Below are 26,789 nucleotides of genomic sequence, written 5' to 3'. Positions count from 1 at the left end.
GTGATTTCAGGCATCAAACCTCATTTATTTACACATAATGCAATTCAATGAAACAGTTAGTGCACATGCAAAATGTCCTATTTAAATATATATATTTGCACCAAGTGCCATAATGTTTACAAATTGTGAAATATTGAAAAGAATATATGAAACAAGTTAAAAAATATAAAACTTAAGTATTACTTAACAACACTGACCACAATGAATATTCACTTCAAACTAAGCAGAAACAATTCTGACACCTCAATGCTTATTTCTCAGATAACTCTTTCAAAGTAACACGTATTCAGTGTAAGACACATAAAAAATCACAAGTGAAAAAGTTGCTTCGCAATAAGACTTGAACAGAAACAAAAATCTATCAGGTTTCATACAATGTAAAACCCTTTCTTAAAAACATAGAAGCAACTGCTATTTTCATGACAGACTTCATTATCATCATTGAAAATACACATTTTTCAAAACTGTGCAAGCAGCATTTTAAACTGTTTATGTACTGTTAAAAACAAATTGAGGGTTTCTGTCTGGATCTCAGTTTTCATTGACCTACAATCCATACTCAGAAACCTACCCTTGTAAAAAAAAAAAATCCCACACATAGTTGTAGTGGCAACTATTTAAATACAGAGAGTACACATAGTACAAAAAGTGGTATGCATCACATATAGACAGGGAGAAGTATAGTGTATTTTATCGACAAGAGAACTCCACCAAAAACGGACATGTCTACTATTTCCGATATTTAGTTGGAAATTTGATATGTTTGTCCTCAAAAGGTTGAGCCAAAGCACGCAAATGTTGGTGTTGTACCAAGTACTACCTGCTGTACTGTATGCTCCAAGGTGAGGTGACTAATCTCTGTCGACTCGCCCAAGTAATGGAGGTAGAAATGTCGCATGGTGTTACGGTAGTATCCAGCATAGGCAAGAATGACACAGCAAGCCTGCCTCAGCATTTTGCAGTCTTCGCAAAAAGACAGGATGGCTTACAGATTTGATTTAATGGCACAATACTGGACTTTCAATCGGCTTGCTTTTGACCGATGAAAGTTTGAGATTGTGGCTTTTTACAGCATGGCTTATTTGCTGGGTCTATGGAAAGATTTTACACCTTGTGACATCATTGCGTACCAATGTACTGCCATGTAAACTTGGGCTATTGGTCTGTAGAAACATTGATATCACTATTAATACCAACCTTGTCATAGGTAAAACAGGTGAGCACCAACAGAACAGCACTCGGTGGAGTTCTCAATTGAACAATTGTCGCAGCAGGGATATGGACTGTCAGTAAACCTACCCTCCAAAATTTTTCTGGATTAAATTTTGGCAGACATACATCAAATAAAAGATTGTCGCAGGAACAAAGGCAGAGGACACATCTGGTTAAGATTGGGGTTTTCAGGGTTTAGTTTTATGGGGAAACGAAGGTTAAGATGCTAATAGTTCCCTGATACGTGTTTTTACCTTTAAAAACTACACCCCATCTTAATGCTTCATGATCAATGTGTTGATGAATTTAAATAAAAGAAATGTTGGACTGAATCCCTAACAAAGGCAGCTTGCTGCCTTAATATGGGTCGATGGATGTTTTGGCATCAAAACTAGTTTGCATCAAGCTTATTTTCATCGAAAGACTACAAGGTGACTTAACACTCAATTAGCATGATAGCATGGGTCCTCTGTTTTTTTAAGGGTATGAGTTTAAAAACTTTAAGCCATCAGGTTGAAACCATGCAATCCTATTTGATTAAGGAATGATTTGAAAAGGAGGGAGAGAGACTCCAAGGAGAACTCTGTGCTCATAGGATAACATTTACAGATGCAACAGTCCAAAAAGAATGCTGAGATTTGGTCTCCTCTACAGTTTGAGTAGGAAAACTTCAGTTTAATACTTTCTCTCTGGACCACGGCATCGTCATAGTTTTAATATCTATAGCCAAAATGAGAAAAGAGAATTAAAAACAGTATTATGAAATGTTGACACCATGGTGTATGCCTGGCATGAGATGTTTCAGGCTCCAAATACACCGAAAATAAAATCAAACTTTGCTCAAGTAGTAAATCCCCATCTGCGTCATGTGATGTATTATTTATAGATCTCTGAGGAATAAAGGTGACCAACTATAACAGATCTTTGTCTGGCGGGCTATTTATCAATACAGATTAATCGATCCAATGGTTATTAAAGGTTTGCATATTAGCTAATAAATTGACTTACGATAGTTTGCATCACACTTGTTTGTGGTTAAAAAAACAGTCCAGTTAATACATTTTCTAGTAGAAATTAGAAAGCAATTAGCTAAAAATCGGAGTGTTCAGTGATGCATTCCGTTTGTTGCAACCTGCCTTTTTCATCATGTTTTGGTCATTAACAAATTATGTTGTCATGAAATACAGTCCACATAAAAGAGATGAACTCGCATAAATGGTCAGCCAGTAATGTAGTATTGTGAATTTTAAGATATGTGGGATTAATTCCTGAATTACACCTAATCAAGGAGGAAAAAACATTTGGACCTGAGATGTTAGCAAGTGCTTTTGTGAACTTCCTCTGCCCCAAACTATCGAACACTTATTCCAATACCTATTATAGATGGGTTATTTTGTAAGTTTAAGCCATTATACAGTGTACAGATCATTTAACAAAAAATCTCTATATATTTATATATGTATCGCAATTATTTATTTTATTACATTGATTTCAAATGTAATACTTAATTTAAAAAAGGACCTTTAGGCCTTGTATAGGCCTACTTCTGAATGCAGCATACTCAAAAAAAATAGATATATGCATACATAGATAGATTATGGCTCTTCTATCCAGGCTCAATGAAAAGTTTTGGGAGGACTTCATTGAGCCTGACATCATGGAGCATAAGCAAGAATTTATCTCCATTTACTCTTAATATCGCATAAATAGCCAAAGGAAAGGCTTTACTTGATGGGGGGAAAAGAAATCTCAACATGTCGCAGTTTAAGAGCTATGCCCATCCTAACCAGGGAGACGGTGCTGGTATCAACAAAAACTCTACACCTTTATCCGGCTCAAGTGAAGAAAAAAGAAAGAGAAGGGAATTCTCAACCAGCACTAGGGGCTCTGGGTGCCGTTTCAGGAAGCTAGGCCAAGTGGATTCAGAAATTCCCCAGATATTACACAAGCAAGGTTTTTAGTTTCCCAAAACAATTTTGTTCTGTTTTATGGCAACCTATAGGGGCTTGCCTTTTTCATAAGGAGGGAAGGAGACTTTTTAAGACATGATATGAAGCAGGGATTGTGACCTTGTCACAGTGCCTTCTCTCACTTTTAATGGTTCAGTTACAACAAACAGCTCCAGCACTTCCAAAATCTGGTAAGCAGTAATATCAGTAATACTAGCCATGTCACAATCAATGCCCTTTGGCATGTTGACTCACAGTAAATACCCCGCCAAAAACAAAATATTACACATATCTGTTGGGTAGTTCTCAAGCTAACAGCCATTCAAATATTCAGCATTCTGCAGAATTCTGTTTGGCACTTACAAGTGCCGACACTTTCGGTTGTAAATCGAAAGTGTTGTCAATCTACATTTCACCTTAATCATCTGAATAATTGTCGCGATTGATATTAGGGTTAGGGTTAGAGGGTTGCAGTTATTAGAAATCGGGACATTCCAGGAGCCTTGAGATGCAGATTCAAACTGCAGTGTCTGGATTGACTTCATATGAAGATCAGAAACAACTTGAGGATGCAGTGAAATATCTGTTTTGGAAATCTTCCAAAGTAGCATCGGCAAAAGTTCCTGACACATTGTGATCCCCATTGTGAATACTCCTGGGTCATGAACAGATATATTGCACTGAAAGGGACGAGGTAGGTGATATTCCTGCAGAAGGGTGTAACGTCTGGTTCTACGAACAACTGTCCTAGGGGCATTAAAACATGATCAAACCAGCGAGGTGGCTGCCAAGTTCTGCTAGGTATTGCTGCAAGGCTGTGGATCATAGAGGAAGTGGTTGAGGCATGTTTAACTGACCTGAACTCATCATTGGCAATCATTAAGTAGGCCCTGCTTTGACGAAGCAACGTTTTTGCATTCCTGGATCATGGACTATTTCATGGCAGACAAATGGAGCCAAATCAAGCTGTTATTAAGTAGCCATCTTTGTGAGATCGTACCCATTGGGAGTGACTTAATCGTAAGACGGATTTTTTTGTTTGTTTTTTTAATACAATTAAGAATTGTAAAATAAGTTCTGCTGTTCATCAGTATATGGCAAATGTATAGAGGAAAGTAGTTACTATAAGACCACACATAAAAGAAGAGGAATGGGACAAGCCCAAAAAGAACACAGTTGGTAACTCGACAAAATGGCCTTCGTAAAGCCAGCAAAGGCAATGAGGGAACGGAAACTGAGGGAAGATATGGGTCGAAATAGTATTGAATTCATTCATTCAAGTCACTCTGGATTTATCTTGCCTGGCACAATGGCCACAACGGAATGCATGTAATACAGCCCAAAATACCTAACTCTGCCCAGCCAAGGGACATGGGTAGGACAAATCAAGCGCACCTGAAAACAATATTGCACGATAATATACTGCTGAATACTATTTCAACCCAGGTGTGGTGGGAGGCTAAGGGTCAGGGGATGTTGCTTATGGGGGAGGTGAGTGGTGGGACAGTGAAATGTTGGTTAAACGTTGGTGGAGATTTTGTACTTGGGCGACATGTTGTTGTGGAACCAGATGAAGCTAAAGATGACGCCCATGGTCTTGGGGATGCTCTCGTCATATGCAAAAGTCATGGCCTCGTGCAGAGGCACCGTCACCACCTCGATGAGCTCGCCCTCCTGCGGCTCGCCTCCGCCCTCGCCCACGCGGTTGTCGTCCGACACCTCGGCGTAGAACATGGTCTGCTTGGCTCCCATCACGCCGACGCCCGACCTGCGAGTGGGGGGTACACAGGGGGGGTCCACGATCAATGCCATTCTGTCACCAAAAATAGCCGCTACGGCCCATTGCTACGGCCCATTCTGATCGAATTGTACTTCTGCAGTAGTCAGCTGGCATCATCACTAAAATGCTCCAAATATCATAAAAATGTCGAGTCATTTAAATGCTGAAATCACTTGTTTTATGGCATCCAGAAAGTCAAATACCTTTTAAATAGTACAGTCTTATAGTGTGTGTGTGTGTGTGTGGGGGGGGGGTCTAGCTACCTGTGGATGGTGTTTTGACACAGCCGCCACACACTGTGCATGAGGGAGATCTAGGGGGAGTGTAGTGGGGGGTATCTGTCATGGGGGTCCTCATGTGGGCTATCCACCACAACAGGATCACACGTACATTCCCTTTAGGGCGGACTATTATTTGCTGAAGCAATCTTGGTCAAATGAGACCTGTTCAGGTTATTCAGGCTCGGAATAATACAGGGTAGAACTGGATACCTACCCGTTTTCATTGTCAACACAATGAGACGTACCCCATCGGTAAACATTTGTCTCAAGGAGATTCAACATAGTCATGGACAGTGTAGTACCTTCTCCTTGTTTAGGCATAACTGGGTTCTATTCCAATTACACCCATATTCAGCACGTTGCTTGATTCATTCCAAAACTCAAAGACAGACTCTGAATGTGTTCCCAGAAAAACCCCAGACAGCGTCCTGCCACCCCTGAGGGGGCCACACATCCGCTGACAGCACAGAGCCCTAATATCAGGGCCTGAGTAATGTGTGTCCTGGAAACGAACGAGGCCCATAGATGCTTGCATTGTAGCAGAGATAGCAGGCGCTTCATCACTCGCAATGCTTCCACTGGGCTCACCTCTCATAGGGGTCATGTGGGTTAAGAGGATCCTTTAATGGGAGCAGCCCACACACAACAAAATGGATAGACACATCATCGACTTAGCTAGCGGAGATTCCGAGTCAATTCGGAAGCATATTTGGAGGAGAACGTCAGTGTCTTGGCTACTGGATATTGTTGATGATTATTGTTATGTGATATTTGTCCACTTTGTTATTCTTCATAACTAGCATATTCTAGATGCACAGCCATCATTAACCCTCTTTGGAGGATATATATTTCTTGGTTCTTCAGGGAAAAAAAGTCATAATGTGTCGATTATTTCTGTAGTTTGCCAGTTTATTGTAAGAAACTTTGACTGGATCTCTTGAAATGCAATGTTTCTTCCATTTTTGCTACCTTAAAAACAAACGTTTTTCTGTGACCAAAGATCATTTGTTTTGTAATGAATGATGTGTATGGTTATTTATCACATTTCCTTGGTACTCTACAGCTCCTATACATGCATGCACTCCATATGCATTCATCATTTATTACAAACAGACTAAAAACGTATTCTTTCATTAATATCAATTACATGTCAAAGTGAGGAGGAACATCGACACTATTTCACCGTGTGTGCTTCTGCAAACAAAACAATCGTAGCAGCAACAGAAAAACATAAAGCGAAATAAACAAAACATTCGTCACCTGTAGGAATGGATGGAAATGTGTAAAAGAACACCTTTGCCGATGACTTGTTGCTGAGCTACTGCTGTGCCTGCAACACGCCATCAAGGTAGTCCTTGTGGTTACGAGCAAGCAGGAAAATGCAGACAATTCCCCACGCAAACGCGATGGAAACAATCAATTCCTTGTCCTTCATCACCACCGAACTACTATGCACTTCTACTGTGCTTCCCACAGTACACACACAATGTGTGCATTGCTTTAACCCATGTGTTATCTTCGGGTCATTGTGACCCTTCAATCATTGTGACCCACCGTCGTATTGCGACAACTTTACCGCATACAAAAACAAAGTGAAGCATTTTATTTTAACTGTTGGGCTGTCTCAGACCCCCCACATCGCGAAGGTTAAAAGAAAATGCTTTTATTTGTTTTGTATTGGGTAAAGTTGTCGCAACACAACGATGGGTCGTTGTGAACCTTTGGGTCACGTGACCCGAAGGCAGCACAAGGGTTAAATGAAAATGTCTGACAAATGAATAAGATGTAATGTCAATGTCAATCACGGGAGACTTTCAGAGAGCTGTAAAAGTGGGAGCGCATTATATGAGAGGCTGTTTCTCGTTGATGGCACAGATCCTCACCTGAAGGACCCTTGCGCCTGTGCGAACTAAAAAGAAGGCCCTGCCTGCACTAAAAGAAACAGGGCAAAGAGTTTAGACTCGTCTCAATGTGAGTTCAAAAGGAGGGTGTTTCAAAAGGAGGGTGTTTCAAAAGGAGGGTGTTTCAAAAGGAGGGTGTTTCAAAAGGAGGGTGTTCCAGGGTAAAGTAGAGCTGGGGTGAATGGGGTCCTTTTGGGTCAAAGCATTGTCGATCTTGCACAGCTAGTTTTGGGGAGGATTGGACCTGATTTGTAAAGGGTGCACTTAGTCCTGCCGCTATGTTTATCCCAGACATCAAGCAGCGGTTGATAGACAGGTGGCGTGAGGTCGGCAGAATACAGTGGGCATGTGAAGACAGTCAGAGTTGCAGCTGGGTGTGGTTGTGTGTGTGTGTGTGTGCTACCTTTCTATGCTTGAATATTTGATAGTATTTCCACTAGGTTTGGCAGTGTATAAATGTAATTGTGTTAGTGTGGTGTGTGGGTCTGTGTCAGTGGAGGTTTTTACTCAGATCCACACAGCCCGGCAGGTGTCAGAGGGATTTGTGACTTGCAGGCCTCTTTCTCTACAGCTTTAGGGCTGATAAGAGGACAATGAAGCACTATTACTCTAGCCTGGGAACCAGACCAATCTGCCACCTCATGGTTTATTTGCTCTGGCAGATGGGTCTGGCCATTCTCCCATTCAAAACAGATTTCCCTCGAACCAGAATCTGGTCAATCCACTATTTATCGGATATGGGGTGGGTTTCAATACGACGCCTTGTGTGCACCTGCCGTTAGTCCTCTGGGTTTGAATCCCAGTGTTAGTAAACGTGACGTTCCCACCCGTCTCCTTCCCGGCCCTGTTTGCATACCTATAGGAGGTGATCCTCCTCAGTTTGGCGACCGGCACGTCATAGCCGCACTCCTCCAGCACTTCCTGCCGGGCGATCTCCTCCAGGGACAGGTTGGGCTTGTCCACCAGGCCCGCGCACAGCTCGTAGGTCACCCCCGCCGAGGCCGGGGGCTGGCCGGGGGTCTCCCCTTCCTGGGCGTCTCCATCCGGGGCGTCGGCCTGCGGCGCGGGGGTGGCCCCCTCGGCGGCCCCCTCCTCGGCCGGCTCCGGGGGCTGGGGCTTGGTCCGCTCCCACTCGCACATGTACACCGCTGGCCGTCGTTGGAGGGGATGGGGAAGAGGGAGGCAGGGGATGGGGAGAGGGCAAGGGAGGGAGGGGGGGGGGGGTGGAGGTGGCAAGGAAGGAGAAGAGTGTGAGACGTGTGAGGCGATTGAGAGGAGGGAGAAGTTGTGAATGACAGATTGAAATGGGGGGGGGGAGGGGACATACAGCGTGCTCTCAATCCAAGGCGAGAAAAGTTGCGGATCCGTTGGAGGCGTATTAAATCACACAATCTGACACTGGAGATGACTTGGGGTATTAAGAACCCCGTCTCTCTCTCTCACTGTTTTCAAAGGCTTTTTCTGCAGCATTTGATATCTAGAAACAGTAATAAAATAAGGTGACGGGCCTGTTAGAAATGAAGCGGACTTTGATTGTGTGCCAGCGAGTGCTTTGAACAAAGCACAATACCTTAGGGTCAGCGCTAGCCCCTTCTGATGCATTGTTTCTTTAGAAGAGGGAGAAGTGCGGGGGGGGAAGTCACTTTCAATGGATGGCCTTCTAGCAATTTCCGTACAGCGCACTGCAGTGTCGCACTGTCCCTCGCGACATTGCGGCTAACAAAAGAGGTTAGTCAGAGTTGTGTTGAGGGCGCCTGCAGTCTACAACGAGGCAGCATTGTTTCTGAGAGGGAGTCAAACAAACAAGGACCTAATTAACTTTGTATGCCTACTTGTTTCTGCAGATTTGTTTATGCGTACATTGTACAGAAGTATGCTGGTGTGTGTGCATGACATGATTTTGCAACGAAGAATCTCATCAGGCCTCACGATGGGCTGGTTGGATAACTTCCAACTAACTGGATAAGAGGCCTTCCTCGAGACGGCTAATGTCTTCAAAGCCCCTAAGGGCAAGAAACAGGAAGAGAGAGTAATTTCTCCTCCTCAGATATGCTTCAGCAAATGCCGGGCAAATCGTTCGCCGCGTGGCAGGGGGCATATTGTTGCAGCGGGCATGCTCAAGTGAAATTCAATGACATCAAATGCATAGGCGCTGGCAAAGAAGTTAGCAGTTTCTCTTGGACAGACCTTGTATTGAGGATAAAGAGTCCATTATAGAACTGATCTGGAATATGATTCTCACAGAACTACCATTCAAGGGGAATGTACATTTTAAGTGGTAGATTGTAGATTGGTTCAAAAATATTCTTTCTTTTTACAGATCCCACGTATATGGATTGGCCTCACAAAGCGAATGACATGTTACTGAGTGTAGGAAAGGGAGCAAAGAGATATTACCAGGGCGAAACTGCTTGACCAGTACGAAGCAGTGCGAGGTGGTGTTGAAGATCAGCACTGACACACTGGGGAGAAGGAGAAAGAGGGGGAAAGAGAGAGAGGTGTGGGGTTGAGATGAATTCATTAATTATTACTCAAGGAAGAGAGACATAAGGGTCACAGTCAGACAGTGGCAGCCATATGTCATGGTCATCATTTTCTGTAAGGCACAATCATTCACAATAGGGTAAGGATTCCCTTTGCAATAATGTCACAAGCCTCAAAACAGTTGGGTCAATGAGAACAGGGTCACTCAAAAGCCCATTGAGCAGGACTAGCCACCAGACTGTCTATCCTTGATATTTGATTGTACTTCAACTATTGGGTCCGGTATCGTATAGGTAAATGTTTGAGTACATGAGAGTGTGTGCACGCACACGTGTGTGAGAAAGAAAGGGATCGCTATATGTTGACGGTTTGCGACTGTGTGATTTTTTTCGTCGCCGGTGGAGACGTCCGTGTTGGGAAAGCGGATGTGTCTGTAGGCAGGAAGCCCGGCCCAGTCTTTCCCATGGCAAGAGAGAGACCAGCAGGAGATTCTAGTGGAGCCCGGTCCACTCCGAAAGCACACTGGCACCACAGACAACTCGTATGAATCATCGATATCGACATGTGCATGAACATACTGCGGGCACTTGGTGATGACGCCGTCTTGTCTCGCAAGGTAAAACAATGACACACACACAAACACACGCGCACACAACCTCCACGTCTTTTATCTTCAGACATCATTACTCCTTAGTGGCGTTTCAGCCCCTGATTGAAAAGTCCCCGTTCCATTTCAGGCCATTTGTCTGGGAATGGCCATCTATGGAAACCCCCCGCCGGTTCTCAACACTCCATCCCTTCTCCACACCTCCCTTCCTCCCTTCATTATTTGTCAGGAAAAGGAAGTCAGTTATACCCTCATCATGTGGATTTGTAGCGTATTGCAACCATAAAATTACGAATTTAGCAAAGTCATTTGCTACGCTGATGGTTTTCCAGCACATTCAGCAACCTTCTTGCACATCCCCCATTGCTTTTGCTGTTGTGCGGCTGGACTGTTCAAATAAAAGCACGAATGTCTTTGAAACTGTGGCGGGTTCACATGACAATCTGGCCTCAATGTGGTTCAGTGACAATTGAAAGCGATGGAAAACTGTATTGACCATTACACAGTCCATGTCCAATACTGACGTTTGAAACATACACTGTTTGAAATTGTTTTAATCACCAAACATGATTAGGGACTGCACTCTGTCGAACTGATGATGAGAATAATGAGTAATGATGAGTGTAGTCCCTAATCTGTTTGATTTCCAAAACAGATATTTCACCAGCACCAGTTGTACCGTACAACTGAACATTATCTAAGCCCAGGATCTTCCACAAACTCAAACAGTGAACGACATAGTACTGTGAAGAGGAGACTGATTATCTAGTGCCTGCCCAGTTTGACCAGTGCAGGCACAGCCCAGACCAGTGCAGGGTCCAAGTGGGACAAAGCAGCCTGTGGCCTGGAAGCGTCTCAGCTGAGGCAGGCCCGGGCTTGTACCGTTGTTCCATACCAATTCCCTCACTTCCCTCTAAGAAAAAAAAAAAAAAAAAAACATCCCCAAAAACCCAGCGCTAATGGTTAAACCGAAGGGCGGCTAAACGGGCGCTCTGGACGTTTCACGCGCCGTTAAGCTTGAAGACCTCTCTCCGAGGCGCTTCCGGTCAACCGGCAGGGGATGGATGCAGCTCCAGCACCAGTTTTCCACAGTAGGTGCAATGAATGGAGCTTGTTAAGTATGTTTCATACGTTTGCCTGGTAATACAAGGACAGGATAAACGGTATGTTACTCGTTTGTTGAATGAGGAGGAATTGTTTTTTCCTATGTTGAGATGAAAGAAAGCCAGACAGCCAGCCAGATTGATAAGTGATTATATACTTCCTGAGTCAAGGCTATGTCACCAGAAACCCCTCGATATGGGCGGCAGAGGACAAAGCACACTTTACGTGGACGTATGCAAATTGATATCTAACTCAATCAATACAGCCTGCTGTATACACTGTATGTGCGGAAGGAAAGCGCTTGTGAACACAACGAGATGCTGACTGTTTGTCTATAGCAGCGGGACCAAAGTACATTCTCCACAATGCTGCACTACCTCTGCTCCCCCAGTTACCCTCCCAAACGACACCTACCATTCTCGGTGGCCCTCTTATCCTCTCCTTCCCAGGGACCCATGGTGAGAGAGAGGACAGAGCGTCACAAAGGGGGGCCGCAGCAGGACTACCCTGGTACAACTAATGACCTTAACAGATGCTGCTTTTAATGGCTTTACCTTTCAACCCCTCCCCCCCCCCAAACCCATTTAAAACACACACACACACACAAACACTCACAGCAATAAACACATGCTCTTTCGCCAGCACTCCATTAAACACATGCGCTAACATAACACTGCCACTGTAGAGCCTGTAAATGCAGGGTCACGCGCATTTCAGTTGGCACATTTGTGCAATGCAAACTTGCTCGACTCGATACTTACAAGGCCTCAAGTTTATGATAAGAGGTATGCATGCACCAATAAAAAAGTCTACAGCTGTAGACTATACAATTAAACAATTGTGATAGTTTAGGCCTAAAATGTTTGTCATGATTAAGTCCATTGTAAAGCCAATTGAAGGGCTGCATGCCAGAAAAATCGTTTTTAGAACCAGAATGTGTCTCTATGGCTGGCAGATACAAACCATGTGATTAAATTGTGCTTATCCTGTCCATTCATTCCAGACAAAGGCAAGTTGCTGGGTGTACTGTACACACACACACACACACACACACCATAAGGGATGGGGAGGCCGTCACATTATTAACATTAGACCACTTCAAGCAAATGCTCGTTGAGGCATATTCGAATAGTTTATGAGTGCAGTGATCTATCCCTATTACATGTACCGGTATATTCTAGTACATAATACCAAGGGAGGCAATATTATACAAGACTACATGTATGAAACAAATGATGTGCACCTCCATTTGACCATCCGACGATTCTCCATTCACTAGACAACAGCTCAAACTCTCATTTTCAAACAAAGAGGAGCTTTGAAAGCTGCACCCGAGATCTTCAAACTTGATATCACATCCCTACTTGCAAGGCACTTTGAGTAAGAATCCCATACACTGTTCCCCATAAAAATGTTCCGCTGAGGGCTACATGTTGACACACACCCTTTAACAAAAGCATCATTATGGGAACCAAGTCCTTAAGATGAAGCTAAACCTTGAATTCTAATTAAGACGCAAAGTTCCTCGTATCATCTGTAGTACAAAACGTCTAGAGAGTCACTTGGAGGAAACTTGGGAGTTCGAATGGTCTCAAATGGACGATTTTGGAGGCTCCCTTGTGAGTTTATTTGGGCAGGGAAGCACAGTTAAAAAAAAAATGTGTTCTTTACTCTGTCACACCATACTTTCCCAGTCAAATAAATTACTTATATTATCGGTTGAGGAAGGAGGAAGAGAGGTTTCAAATGACCCAAAACATACCCAAGGGCACAATGTTACCACTCCCTTAACGACAGGTAGGAAGTAAACGATGAGCTTTCACACAAAGGTGTAATATTTCTCTTACACCGTCCCCATGTGCTGCCAATATCCACTCATTCAACCTATAAATACATACATACATACATACCTTTAGTCATAGGACACAACAAAGTCGGCTGCATACGATAAATAAAGCAGTAACAACAAACGTAACATTTTCCTGAGTTCAAACTTTCTTCTGACCATTTTTGGTGGATATCTTCAAAAAGGGAGAGTATTTGATGGCAGTCAGGCAGAAAAAACTGACATCATTTCGCTGAACTCTATATTCCTTCTGGGTGATGTCAGTTGTGACCATTTCACACATAAGATAGGATGGTTCAAGTTGATATTAACAGACTTTAAATGTTTTTGTAGTTCTTACCTGTCATGGGTCCGCATGAAGTCCCATGATTTCTTTGTCCCATTCTGTCAAAGAAAATGAAACACAAACAAATCTTAGATGAGTAAAATTTATTTTGATCCACATGGGTCATTTCATTTTTGGGGGCTGGCCACAAGTTAGTAAGAACCGGATTTTGGTGTGGTCCGTTAAGTACAAAGACATTTTACTTCAGGAAAGGTAATGTAATAAAGAAAATCGACTACAAAACATTCCAAGATTGCAAAGTACTTGAGTCCCAGACGGATCATAATTGAGCAGATCTTTTCCTCAAGTCAATACTGACTTGGGTCAGGTTTGTATTCCTCTACAATTCCTGGTATACTGCTAGAAGGCTAAATGCTAAGTCATCTCCATCTCGACATTCAAAGTTAAGTTGAAACTTTCTCTGTCACAGAGTTTTTACAAGACGTAAAAGAACAGGCACTTTACCCCAGGGCTACTGTGCACCATTTTGGCTAACTCTTCGGAGCTCGGCACTCACACATGATGAACTGATAGTGAGAGGAGATGCTTAAGTAAGAAATGATGCCTCTTGTGACAATTTCGATAAGGATGACACTGTGGTACAGAGGGGGCCTAAAACATTACTGTAGATTTCTGATATCACTTCACCTGCCATTAGTAAAACAGTCAGAATTATTATTTGTAATCTGGTACAATTTACAGAAGATTTGACTATTTGTTTAAATCCAAGTATAGGCACATTGCCAATGGATGGCGTACGCATAAGCTGACAAGCTTAGTAAATCACATTTTGCATGAGTTCGCAGTCAAGCAGGTTTGAATCGAAATAATCCACAAGAATTAATCCAGATTCACTAACAATTGTTCCAACTATACTAAATCCCTGTGATTTTGCTTTACAGTTTTCAATGATTGGAATCATAAATGCCGTAGTTCATGTTATCAACTTTTTACCTAACATCTATTTCACATTGCTTAGTACTATGGGTCAGATGCAAATGAAGTACCTTTTACACCATAAATACAAATATTTTTTCATTAAAATGTTACTATAAGTAAAGGTGTAGACACAGGTGCCCTAATTTACCATCATTTTACGTAACTAACATCTATTTTAGATTGTTGTGTAGTAAGCTCATCCTCAAGCCACCATATAGGTAAAAACATTTAAGGACCATTAACATTGACTGGCCAACACCATTCCTTCAGAAAACGATCAAGCAAATGGCTTCACTATTCCCCTACATGCATGACAGCTAACTAACAGTGAGGCTAGTTGATTGGAATGGTTTAGTCATTAGGTAATCACAGCGCAATGTGCATCAAACTCCCGACAGAGACAAGAGACAGGGATCACCAAGCTGCTCATTGAGCCAAACGAGGAAGCCTTCAAATGTCCGAAATGCATCTCCGACCTTAGAGCAAAACAACATTATCATGACCAGACAGGTCCTGGTCATCCGCATAAAAGGGTTTGATTGGTTAATAAGAAGTGAAGCTAGCATAATGGCCTCTATGCGTCATTAACCCCAAGCTTAGGTGTAAAATTAGAGCACGGAGAGTGAGCTTGCATATAGCCAGAGCAACCAAGGCACGGCCGGCGAGGCCACACGGGTCATGTTTGCTTTCAGGTCATTTGGTCTGCGTCTTTTGACTCCAAAGTGTGGCGGGAGTTGTGCTCAGTGCCGCCAAGAGGCATGTCAAAGGGTCATCGTAGAGAGCAAACAAATGGCTGAAGACAAACAAAACCGACTGACCGTCAAATAATACACAAACTGGGGGGAAAAAACGTTAAGGTACACTGAAACTGGGCAACCTCAGTGACCATGTCGGCATCCCCCCTTCACCCACCTGAAGACATTAGCCAAGCCCAGATGATTAAATCATGAATTAAAGCAATTTAAAAGTAAAAGAGCAAAACCAGTGTCTGACAAGTGTGCAGACTGTGCACTTTGAGAAATGTCTACCAATTTGTGAGTAGTATTCTACTTCCTATAGTAGTTTTCGAAATGTGATTTTGTGAGTGTTTGTGTGTGTGTGTGTGTGTGTGTGTGTGTGTGTGTCAGAACGAGTCCAATAATAAAAAAATAAAAATAGGGGTCGGGGGAAAACATCTATTCGCATTTGAATCGCGATTCAGTCTTCTAAGGATTCATATTGATTCACAAATCGTTTAATAACAATGACCCCAATCGTGACCCCAAGAATCAATTTGAATCGAGTCGTGAGGTATCAAAAGATTCCCACCCCTAATCAGGTATCTGGGGTATGAGTGGTGGATACGGAACAGAGAAAAGTGACTATTGAAACCCTCCGGTAGTCAATGACGACCACTAGCTGTACAGGCACATTTGTTTTGGAGAACCAGGGTCACAGATGACACCCTGCCCTTTAGTCTGTGAAAAATGCAATAAAAAAAGTGATGAAAGTAACACACTCCCCCCGGGGATGGGGCATGTTGGAAGAGTCTGGCGGCGCGTGGTGTAGACTTGAGGTCTAGAACTTTGGGTTCTAATTACTGAAACAATATCTTGCCGTGCCAACAATCAGAAAGAGTACCTGACATGACGCTCGCGTTCATTCTTGTCTGGTCAAGTCACCCACACACCCTCTCTCACTTTTCCATGGAAGCAAGCTCAACGAAACACAACTCGAGCGCTGAAGGTTTGATTCACTTCGCGTGCAAACGCGGGGCTTGGTGGCGATTTACTACCACAAGCAGGTTTTTACAGGTACAATGAGACAAGTAGGCTAGGCCAGTGGGACTTTTATTTGCATTACATTTTTCATTTGGGTTTGGACACAATGTTGCTTATAGTCTCTGGGATTCCTGGAAGAAAAAGCAAGTTTTACGGTTTAACCCCTATACCTGATCTATTCAACTCAAAAAGCTAACAATGTAGTCCTTTTTGGAATCTATCCCCAATTGTTATGAAAAAGTGAACTTTTTACAGTAAGGAAGCATTAAAGCAGAACAAAGGAGGTTAGCAAAGGTTGGAATCAGGAACTGCCCACCAACCCAACGATGAGACTATCAACCAAGCCAAGACAGCACACTTTCCAGACAGTACACAAGTACACTTTCCAGACAGTACACAAGTACACATTCCAGACAGTACACAAGTACACTTTCCAGACAGTACACAAGTACACATTCCAGACAGTACACAAGTACACATTTCAGACAGTACACAAGTACACATTTCAGACAGTACACAAGTACACATTCCAGACAGTACACAAGTACACACTTCAGACAGTATACAAGCACACACTTCGGAGTCCTTTGGAACTGGCCACGTGCCACTCCACTTCCTTCGGACTCTTTTGTCTGTTCTGTCAGCGCTTCTCTGTTGGGGGGGGGGGGGGGGGCAGCTGGCGATCTTCCAGAGGGGAGTGGGCTGTGGTGCTATAGAAGGGCTCCTCTGCTGCCGGGCCTAGCTGTCCCCCAGGAGGTGGTGTTAGGTGCTTGGGGCATTGGTGGGAGGAAGGGGGGCGGGAAGGGGGGGGGGGGGATCAAAGAGCAAGGCATCGGTGACACAATGAGGCTCTTTGAAAGGCCGAATGGAGTCGGATCGAACGTGAAAAAGACTTGTGCTGGCTCCAAGACCAACAGGCCTGGTCCATGGGGTCGCTTGCTCATGCTTATGTCTGGAGCACACAGGGAGGGAGCGGGTTTTAGCCATCCAAAGCAAAGCCCTCTTAACAAAAGTGGTGTACTCACCAGGCTAAAAGGCAGACGGCGAACAAAGACCATCCATGCCAATAACGTTCTGGGGAAATGGGCTATGGCTTCCTGCGCCGGATGTTTGTATGTACTGCAAATGTGAAAATGTCATCGAATCCGATTCATCCGATTCCTCCTGGTTCATCTTAAACTTTCCCGGCATATTTGCAAAACGTTATGCCCGGCAAGCCTGCATCACCAACATTCTACATTCCCTACTTTCACATACAGAATTCTTAAAACTGGCCTAGTGTAAATCAAGACCTCATATTCTGTGGAAACATTCCGTCTCAAATGGGACTCCAATAAGTCCCATTTGGACATACTCACTGTGACTCCTCCTCCTCTGGTACCATGTTCTCACAAATCGTTGGAGAGCCCCCCCCCCCAACCAAATCTGTCATTAGTGGAGGCTACTTGGTGTGGGCAGAGTGGATATCCCCCAGAAGACCCCCTTGTGAATCACTCGCGACATGGATTAAGATCGAGATTACAGGGGAGAGAAAAGAGGAAGCTTGCCGGACCTTTGAAATGAACGCGGTCCCTCCGGCTTTGGGCGCAATGAAGAGAGCCTCTCGTGAAGTAGGCTACTGAAGGATGTGTGTATTGGTGGTGTGCTGAATGGGGGGGGGGGCTTCTTGTTCATTTTAGGTGCTTAAAGTCTAATTAGCATCCTCCCCCCCCCCCCCCACCCACCCCTTCTTCTAACACAGCAACCCCGGCAGCTGCTGAAAAATTAAATTGGCCGTCATGCTGCTGTTGTACAATGGCGGCCTTTTAATTCCCGCCATGTGCTGTTCAATTTCCCAGAGATTAAAGTCTCCCTTCTCACCGGCATCCTTGCGAGCAAAAGAGGGTGCATCACGTGCCGAACGCCCCTCACACCATTCATGTGTTGGCTAAGCTATTCATATTAGCGAGTGTGTGTGTGTGTGTGTGGGGGGGGGGGGGGGGGGGGGGGAGAGGTTGTCTTGTTTTGTCATTATGTGAAAGTGTGTCCAGGACAAAGTTGGACAACTAATGAAAAACACCAGACAGGATGTGCGGTACACCTCTAAAAGACCCGTCTTCCTGTTGTGCGCCAGTTCTATTACAATACTTTGTTTTCTGAAAAGGGTCCAAAGATTTACAGGTAAGTAGTAGCGTCACACTTTTTTTGGCAATCTAGGAAGGGAGACATGACTGTACGGACAAAAGGCATAATGCCTGCAGGCATAATTGTGGGGGTTTTTAAGGACCTGATAAGACCGTCTCAAACCCAAGGGGCTCGGGGTCACCACAGCGATCCTGACGCAAGAACCGAGGCCCCGAGATTACCGCCGACCAACAATGAGCTCAGTCCACTGTGTGATTTGCCGTCCCGAGACTGATGAGTCGGCCTTCCAGCGGTCGTCGCTGAGCTGTGTGGCGCGTGCTGTGAGTCTTACACACACAGACAAGCCCTGAGCCGGGGCTTCATTCACTTCCCCATTCAAGCTCTTTCATTGCTGCTCTCCACCGCCGTAACGACACCCCTCACCATTGGTCGGCGTGGTGATGACGAAGCTATACCACCAGAGGTAGCCTAATGGTTGAATCCTGATCCTAATCTTGCCACCAGTCCTTTCAAGAGGCACGGACAAAGAATCCATGTCACCGCGGTAATTGGGCGAGCAATTCACCTCGGCATAGTATTACCTTGCTGGGTCGCTGAATGCAAACAATTAAACTGTTTGTTTTCTATGGCTGGTGCAAGCTCCCAAGTATGCATGGCGGCGGTCTGAAAGAGGTCACCTGCTCTGTGACGGGAAGAGCCACGAACCGTCATCGAGGCGAGAGTTGTGACCGGTCCTTAACGGTGCGTTGAGGGATGGCGGGAGAGAACGTTTCTACGTCACGCGGGAGACACATAGACGTTACACCGATCGAGTTCTGCCCCCAACAAAATGGATTCTGTGTTTCTTTGAATTTACATTTACATTTAGTCATTTAGCAGACGCTCTTATCCAGACCGACTTACAGTAAGTACAGGGACATTCCCCCCGAAGCAAGTAGGGTGAAGTGCCTTGCCCAAGGACACAACATCATTTGGTTGGCATAGCCGGGAATCGAACTAGCAACCTTCTGATTACTAGCCCGATTCCCTAACCACCCTTTTTCCTCCCACTTGAATGAGTGCAATGGTTAGGGTCAGGGACGCTGGGGCTAAGACACAGCTTGGAAAGTCTTTGTGGCGTTTCTGTCCCCCCCCCCCCTCCCCTTCCTTCCCCACCTCAACACACACTGCAGAAGACCGAGAGAGGATGAAAGGGATGAGAAACAAGAGGGGAGTCTTCGGTGGTCTCCTCTTTGTCTTCCATCTGTCTTTTCCCCCTCCCCCCCTCGCTCCCCCTGACCCAACACACACACACACACCACCCATCTTGCCCCCCCCTTCAAGCCGACCCCCGCGGCACCTCTCTTCTCAGGTGTAGCGGTCCAAACAGCCCCACCATATCCCCTATAGTGTGGTAGCCTCAGGGATGAGCTGCCCCGTGAGGCCGCCTCTGATCTCCTCCAGGGACCGCAGTCTCGGCATCCCAGCTCTTCACCGCCAACTAGCCTACAGCCCCTCCAGGGTCACGTTGAATTACCCACTCCGCAGGGGGGGGGGCTCAATGCTGCTTGATGGATACTTTGGGATGAGAGGAAAACCTTTTTTATTTTTTTTAAGTCTCACGTTTACTGGACTTTAGAACAAAGCGATACGTTCAAGCGTTTTTAACGCTGGATTCGGCTCGAAGCACGGGGAAGCGAGCTAACGCACATTATCAGGGGAAAAAGGATGTGGGCTAGTACTAGGATGTGGGCTAGGACTAGGATGTGGGCTAGGATGTGGACTAGGACTAGGATGTGGACTAGGACTAGGATGTGGACTAGGACTAGGATGTGGGCTAGGACTAGGATGTGGGCTAGGACTAGGATGTGGGCTAGGACTAGGATGTGTGCTTCAGAAACGTTGACACAGGACAGCAGAAGTGGAAAGCAAAATGAGGGGGAACTGTACTTTTTGTGTTTGAGGCCATGTACATGATTTATTACGTATTTTCTATGGCTTTGGCGCCATTGTCCAGTACAACAATCACGACTCGCAGGAAAGTGATCCACAGGACGCGAAACAATGTTCCCAAACGGTGGTTCTAGAAAAAAAAGAAGCGTCCTTTGACAGAACTACGGCTCCACAGGGCTGTTGCAGTAGGAGGCGGGATCCGCCTAGAGAGGATGTGTGTTTACAATGTGTTCAAGGTAGTAAATGTATGCGTTTCTGTAGGCAAGCCTTCATGAAACAGGCTTCTGAGAGTGCATAAGTCTGTTCCCCCCCCCCCCCCCACTGACTGACAGAGCTGGGAAACAAACGATGTGTTCCTGCACTGCCTCTCCCGTCCTGCGTGCATACAGAGGAGGACGCGGTCGCATGCACGCGTGTCACATCGGGGTGTGAGTGACAAGTCATCTAGGCAACGTCTCACGCTGGGAAAGTGTGAGAGGTGTATTTTTGGCGCACTTGTGTGAAATGGGGCTGCTCCTTGGCTGGTTGAACCTGCCTGAGGTCAAAGTGCACATTTTACAGAACAGACTGGTGGGATACCAGTAATGAAAAGAAAAAAGAAAGTGTGAAATAGATAACTGCCTGGAGATTTGTACCTTCTGATGAACGACAAAAGACACGTCATGAATGGACTTTCATTTCTCAGCACCTTTGTGCCACATAAAGCACTAACATGGTATAACAACCACCTAAATAACAGGCAATACAACAGCATTCAACACTTCTAAAAGCCTTCAGCTGATAAGGCCCCCAAGGAGCGTCGCGTAAGTGGCAAGCGCGAGCACATCAGGGTCAGAGGTCACTGCCATCCCCGCTGACCACCTGTCCGTAAGAGGACCTCCTTGGACTAACTTAACAAGGCTCACTTTCTGTGGCACGCTACTGAGAGCTTTGGTCAATAGGCCGGACAACAGGACTAGAGATGAAGCTCTCCACCACACCACAACCCCCCTTCCTCCTCACCCCCTACCCTCATTGTTTTAACTGCAAGGGGAGAGAAAGAATAGGAGGGCGGGGGGGGGGGAGGGGTCAGTGTTCATGGGAAGCGCTCACAGGCAGGCTGCTCGCACCTTTATGTTGCTCATCAGAGCCTTGGACCATTCACCGTTGCCTCCTGGCCCCCTCCGCCCGCCACATCTGCCTCCCTACGGCCAAAGAAATCCCATTTCCTTGGGAGTCCTTTACAGCTTGCTCGGTGGGGCCTGGTTGCAGGAGGGTGGGAGTGGGCCGGGGGGTGGGTGGGAGGGGGGGGGGGTGGCTTTTTCCCATGGCCTCCTAACCCCGGCGCATACCTTGTCTGCCCCCTCCGAAATCTGTCTTCATCTGCTCTTCCTTTACACCCCCTGCAACGTGTACTGCCTTTGTCCACAAGCCCTATACACACACGGTCTTGTCAATGTGCGACACACACATACTCACCCACCCTAATAATCTGAGCTTGTGGCCCATTTCTTTATACCAGGTTTGCCTAATTCATTCAGACGTCCAAAAAGACACACCTGTGCTTGGTGCCATGGACCTGCCTCCAAATGTGTGTGTGAAGCAGAGCACGTGTCTCGTCTCAGAATGACAGTCTGTGTCTCTATTTCAGTCAACTCTGCAACTGGCCTTACGTTCAGGAAGAATATAGCCTCCATTTAGCCAAGGAAGACTTCAAGACTTCTACTGTCAAGCTGTTGAGGCGTTTTCTCTTTGTCAAGCTTCATACTTGCTTAACATTCACTATTAATATCCCAAAGAGAAACTCCTTGACAGTGGAAATTATAGGTCTCGTTCAAATAATCAGGCGTCATTTTATAATATGCTTTTCACTTCAACACTTTGTTCAACAACAAAAGCAGAGAAGAAATAATGGGGCTGACAAAAGCATAGATTCTAGACTATTCTATCCTCAAACATGGTGAATTTATAAGACATGGGGATAAGGATACTTCTTTATTGAGTAACATAACCAACCATAATGCTGAGAGAAACAAAAGTGGAGGGCCTGATATCACTCATCAGAATTTAATGTTCAAATATTCAGAACATTGAACTTAACAGGTTTCATGACACGTCAATCAATGTCTTGATACATTTAACCATTTAAAGGCCTACAATAGAGTTTGTGTCAGAGCTTTCTGACAAAATTAGGCTACATTTTCAAGGACTTTTGGCACAATAGCAGACACATCAGCCGAGGGAAATGGCAAACTTGAAGCAAATTAGGCTGCATGTGTCCTGACCCCCCAACAACCAGAAATAGCCAAGCAGTCACCGGATGTGGGCCCATGACGAGGAAATGCAAGTCATCTTACATCCCAGCATCTGCTCAACTTTGCCATGTTTCCTCACTGCGACACATTTGGGAAATCCTGACACGCTACATCTTTTCACACAAGTTCATCTCTATGGGGAACGGGGGTGGGTTGCAAAAAAAAAAAAAAAGAAGAAAGTCATCCCAAACCTCGTTCCGCATTTGGGCATGAGGAAAAGAAGTTTCTGGCTCCCTAACAAATAGATGGAAATGGAGAACATGAGAATAGGTATATGGTGGGCTACAGGTGTCAGTGTCAATTTGTGTGTGTGTGCGTGCGTGCAGCGGGGGCTTCTCACATGCAGTGCCAATAGGGACAAGAGTGGGTGGTAGTGCGTTGTGACTCAGTTCTGCGGAGCTGCGTCTGCTACCGAAAAGACTTCTCAAGCGGGGATAAAAATTAAAAAAAAGACAACAAAAAAAATCACTGGGGACCCAGAAGCCTCCATGCCATCACAAGGGGCATGACCGTTTACGCTGTGCCGCACTACAGCGCTGCTCCGCGAGTGGCCGTGTGCCTACGCGGGTTGGATCACACAAGCCCCGCGTGGGATTTGGGAGAAAGTTTGGTTCGGCTCAAAAGACTAGAACTCGACCGTCCACTCGTTAAGTCTGTCGTGGGGCAGATATGTGAAGCTGCTTGCCTGGATGGGATGGGTGCCTCCTGCCCCTCATGGCAGCAGCAGAATGTGTGCATGGCACAGACAACACTGCAGTGCTCACGCAGCAAGGACAGGGGGGGGGGGGGGGGGAATGAGCCCCATTGCCAATTGTGATGCTTTTTCACTGGTTGGATGAATAATTCAGACCACCAAATGTGTCTCTCTCCTCTCTTTAGTCCTTGTAGTCCCGTACAAACAGTGAACTGTCCCTGCGCTATTCTTGACAATGACTATGAGTTAATAAAGCACAAATAAATAATTTGTATGCAACACAAACCATTTCACCTTCAAAGGAATAGCCTGACTAGACATTAATGTATAAAGACTGAGTGATAATTCTATGATGGATGATAAATCCTATTAAGTTTTAGAGCCAAACAGTGGACATACAAGTGAAACACAATGACCCTGACATCTAGAGACAAACAACATGCTGAAAAAACAACAAGATAAAGCAACATGCTGGAGTGGTCACTCTCGTTAGACAGTAGTTGCTGGCCCATGACCGAGCAAGCGCACAAACCAACTAAGCTCAAATGTTGGTTCCTCTGGTGTTTTAGGTGTGAGAGCCAATAGGCACTGATCAAGTAGCCTACGTCAGAACTTCATGAGGAAGAACTATTGTCACAGCAAGCATTAAACTACACATGCTCTCTATCCATAGCACAGAGTAGCTTGCCCTTGGCCATGTTCACAGGAGGAAAAAAGGAAACTATTGCATAGAAACCTAAAAACAAAATTCAAGAGGAAAGATGGTGAGAGGCGTTGTTCATGGTTGACCTTGGCATTGCTCTCAATAGTTCACAGTACATTTTTTGTCTTATAACAACCAGTTTCCCTTTGAAACAACAATAGTCTGATAACCTTGTATAAGGTACCTTGCCGAACTGGTGAAAAGTCATACGGCTGAGGAATTATTCTCCAAGACTATGGAGCCAATTTATATAGCACGTTTGATGAAATCAACCAGTATTTTAAGAGGAGAAAACACCGGAGGCCCACACTGTGTGTTAGTCTATCATTAGCAGAGGTTCTTTACTTAAAATTCGACAACTGAGTCATCTGATTAGCATGCGAGCAGAGAACACAGGTCCAGCATGCGTACCAATAAAACGCATCGGCTGTACACTGGTAGCGTCGGGAAACTCCTATGCTTGTTTAGCCAGCCTGTCTGTTTTACACACCCCTTGGCCTGACATCACATGGCCTTAGAGCTGACAGTGACAGGAAGTCGACCACCATCCAACTTAGGATATTATTAACGTCAGGCTGTCAATTTAGATCTCGCCACAACATGACCAGCTAAGGGGTGCCTTGTACCTTTCTAGCATAATGCAAAGCATGTGGTCCTTGAGTTAAGGCAACCTAGCTTCACAGTTCAGTAAGATAGCTAGCTTGCTTGCTTGCCAGCTTGGTAGCTATTCTTATATGCTCTCGACACAAGATTGAAAGGAAGAGAGATAGCTAGCAACATAATTTGTTAAGTAATGAAGGAAATAGCTACCATCGACTGTACCTACTATGCAAGGTGCACAGACTAAGTCGAACTAACGCCACTTCAGTACATACAGTGTCGTTTTGTGAAGATTAAGGCTTTAAGGTCGCATAATAATGGCTAGCTAGCTATGGTAAATTAATGGGGGGGTTGGGCTAGCATTGGGTAGCCAGCTAGCTGTACAGGAATGAATGGTGATGTGTCCGCAGTCCAGAACGTTAAAGCGAGTAAGCACTCACCTGATTATAATGCACCCTGAATGGTTTCAGATAATTGGAGTTGGTGCATGGCCCAACCTCAATATTGTTTATCTGCTCCATCTTTCGGACTGCAAAGAAAGTGCCCACCGGTGTCACCGTACAGTACAGATCGCACAACCGCAGGTCGTTGTGGGGAATGAAACAAATGTCTACGGGTGCCTGGGAAGGACACATTAAACAAGCGTTTTAGCTGCGATTCACTTAATAATTGGCTACTCTATGCTTCTTGTTTATTATCATATCGTTTTAGGGATAACATGGATTTCCTTTTACATGTTTTAAGTCATGTGGTGGGTGACCTTCAATGCAAGAGAATGGACATTACATTAGGAGTGTTTAAAAAGTGTAGGATGGTTTAACACTGAAACCAATTACATTGTCTGTCAGGGTGTAACAATACACCCCTGCAAGGATTGCAATAGCATACCTTTTAAACGCATCATTCCACATGTTGCTTCACACCTTCCTTCTGTCCTTACCGTTGTCAGGTGAAAAGTGAAATCGATGCAATGGCAAGATTACTTTTACTAATCCAATGACGTTAGATCATACGTAGATTATAGTAGTGTATTATTATTATAGTATTATAGTATATTATAATGTACCTCTACGACTGATGCATTTTTAAAGTAGATATTCTTGAGTTTTTTTAGGGGCAGATAGAGTGTATGAACCTGAACGGGTGGTATATACAGAATAGTACATATACATATTTATCTTGATCTGTTTAATAGCAGTGAATGGCCTGTCTACCTTGCCAACTCTAAAACACAATATGCATGAATCCAATTATGTAATGCCTTACATCAGACTGGCACACTTGTTTCCTGCAGTTGTTTTGAATGGCACAATCCAAAAAGTCCATAGAGATTTCCACAGAAAAATACATGGGACTTGCGAGCAGTTGCTCAGACAACCGACATCAAAAGAAATACGACAGCTTTCTGAAGAGATTAATTTTGCGTGAAAGATTTGCCTGACCCGATCTAGATTTTATCATAAATGCTGTTAATTGAAATTGTGGGAATATCTATTTTTTATCTCCACATTGGTTCTCTGCCCACTTCAAGCCCCCCTGGCATCAACTGTGTGCTCTCGTTCTCTAGCTCCCCTTTTTTTCTCTCTCTCTGTCTCTCTCTCTCCCCAGCAACATATCTGAATGTACTTATCTGATGGTCTCGCTACCATTCAAATAACGTATTGCTGTGATGTTCAGGTCAAAGCCAAAACATCTGGTTTAAATGGAGGAAGGAAGCCATGAAGTTGTGTATATTATCAGACGTGAGGGGTAAGCTGGGTGTTTGAATATGTGACCTTGTGCCTCTTGCTTCTTATCTGGCCGTACGCCTCAGCTTAATATACATTCAAACCAGATGGACTGGCTTCCAACCCTCCCTTTTCTCTCTCTGCAAAAGAACTCTCCAGAATGTGGAATGACATTCATTGGAACATTGAATAAGCTTGAATTTGGTTGTTAAACCTGCTTTTGTTCTTCCTTGGCATCTCCCACTTTTCAATGCAGCACTGCTTTTAATGGGAATTTATTTAACTTTCACTATTACGCACCAATCCTCCATGGAATGTCTCTCTGAGGGAGAGATAGAAATAGGCCAAAAATGTCCTAATTTATCTCTTAAAACTAAGGTATAAGTAAGAATATAACCAATGTGGGTAAAATAAGTTTCACTGCACAAACTTGTTATCATATTGTTTTTTTATTTGAGCAAAACTGTATTTCATCCTTTGGGATGATACATTCAAATGAATATCCGGTTTAAAAATTGAGTTACCTT

At 44.6% G+C, this 26,789-nt stretch overlaps 1 protein-coding gene across 1 annotated transcript; it reads right to left on the bottom strand.

The window, feature by feature from the left end:
• On the bottom strand, positions 1-25,124 carry nudt14 (nudix (nucleoside diphosphate linked moiety X)-type motif 14). Its single transcript, XM_062467544.1, has 5 exons — positions 24,976-25,124; positions 13,505-13,548; positions 9,521-9,585; positions 7,980-8,271; positions 1-4,929 (listed from the first exon to the last, which is right to left on the bottom strand). Exons 1-5 carry the CDS (start codon positions 25,054-25,056, stop codon positions 4,680-4,682), a joined length of 732 nt encoding a protein of 243 aa, XP_062323528.1. The 5' UTR covers positions 25,057-25,124; the 3' UTR covers positions 1-4,679.
• Between the last annotated feature and the right edge of the window lie 1,665 nt (positions 25,125-26,789).

The sequence above is a fragment of the Osmerus eperlanus genome, chromosome 8, assembly GCF_963692335.1.
Source record: "Osmerus eperlanus chromosome 8, fOsmEpe2.1, whole genome shotgun sequence".
Taxonomy (NCBI): Eukaryota; Metazoa; Chordata; class Actinopteri; order Osmeriformes; family Osmeridae; genus Osmerus; species Osmerus eperlanus.
Note: the sequence above shows the minus strand (reverse complement) of the source record. Positions and strands in the feature narration are given on the sequence as shown.

What these genes read in the sequence shown, in the direction of transcription:
- nudt14 (XM_062467544.1), bottom strand. Translation starts at nt 25,056, where the DNA reads ATGGAGCAGATAAACAATATTGAGGTTGGGCCATGCACCAACTCCAAT. An exon ending in TTCATGCGGACCCATGACAG is followed by an intron (nt 9,586 to 13,504) that starts GTAAGAACTACA and finishes CCTTCTCCCCAG; the next exon opens with TGTGTCAGTGCTGATCTTCA. An exon ending in AGGAGGATCACCTCCTATAG is followed by an intron (nt 4,930 to 7,979) that starts GTATGCAAACAG and finishes CCCCACTCGCAG; the next exon opens with GTCGGGCGTCGGCGTGATGG.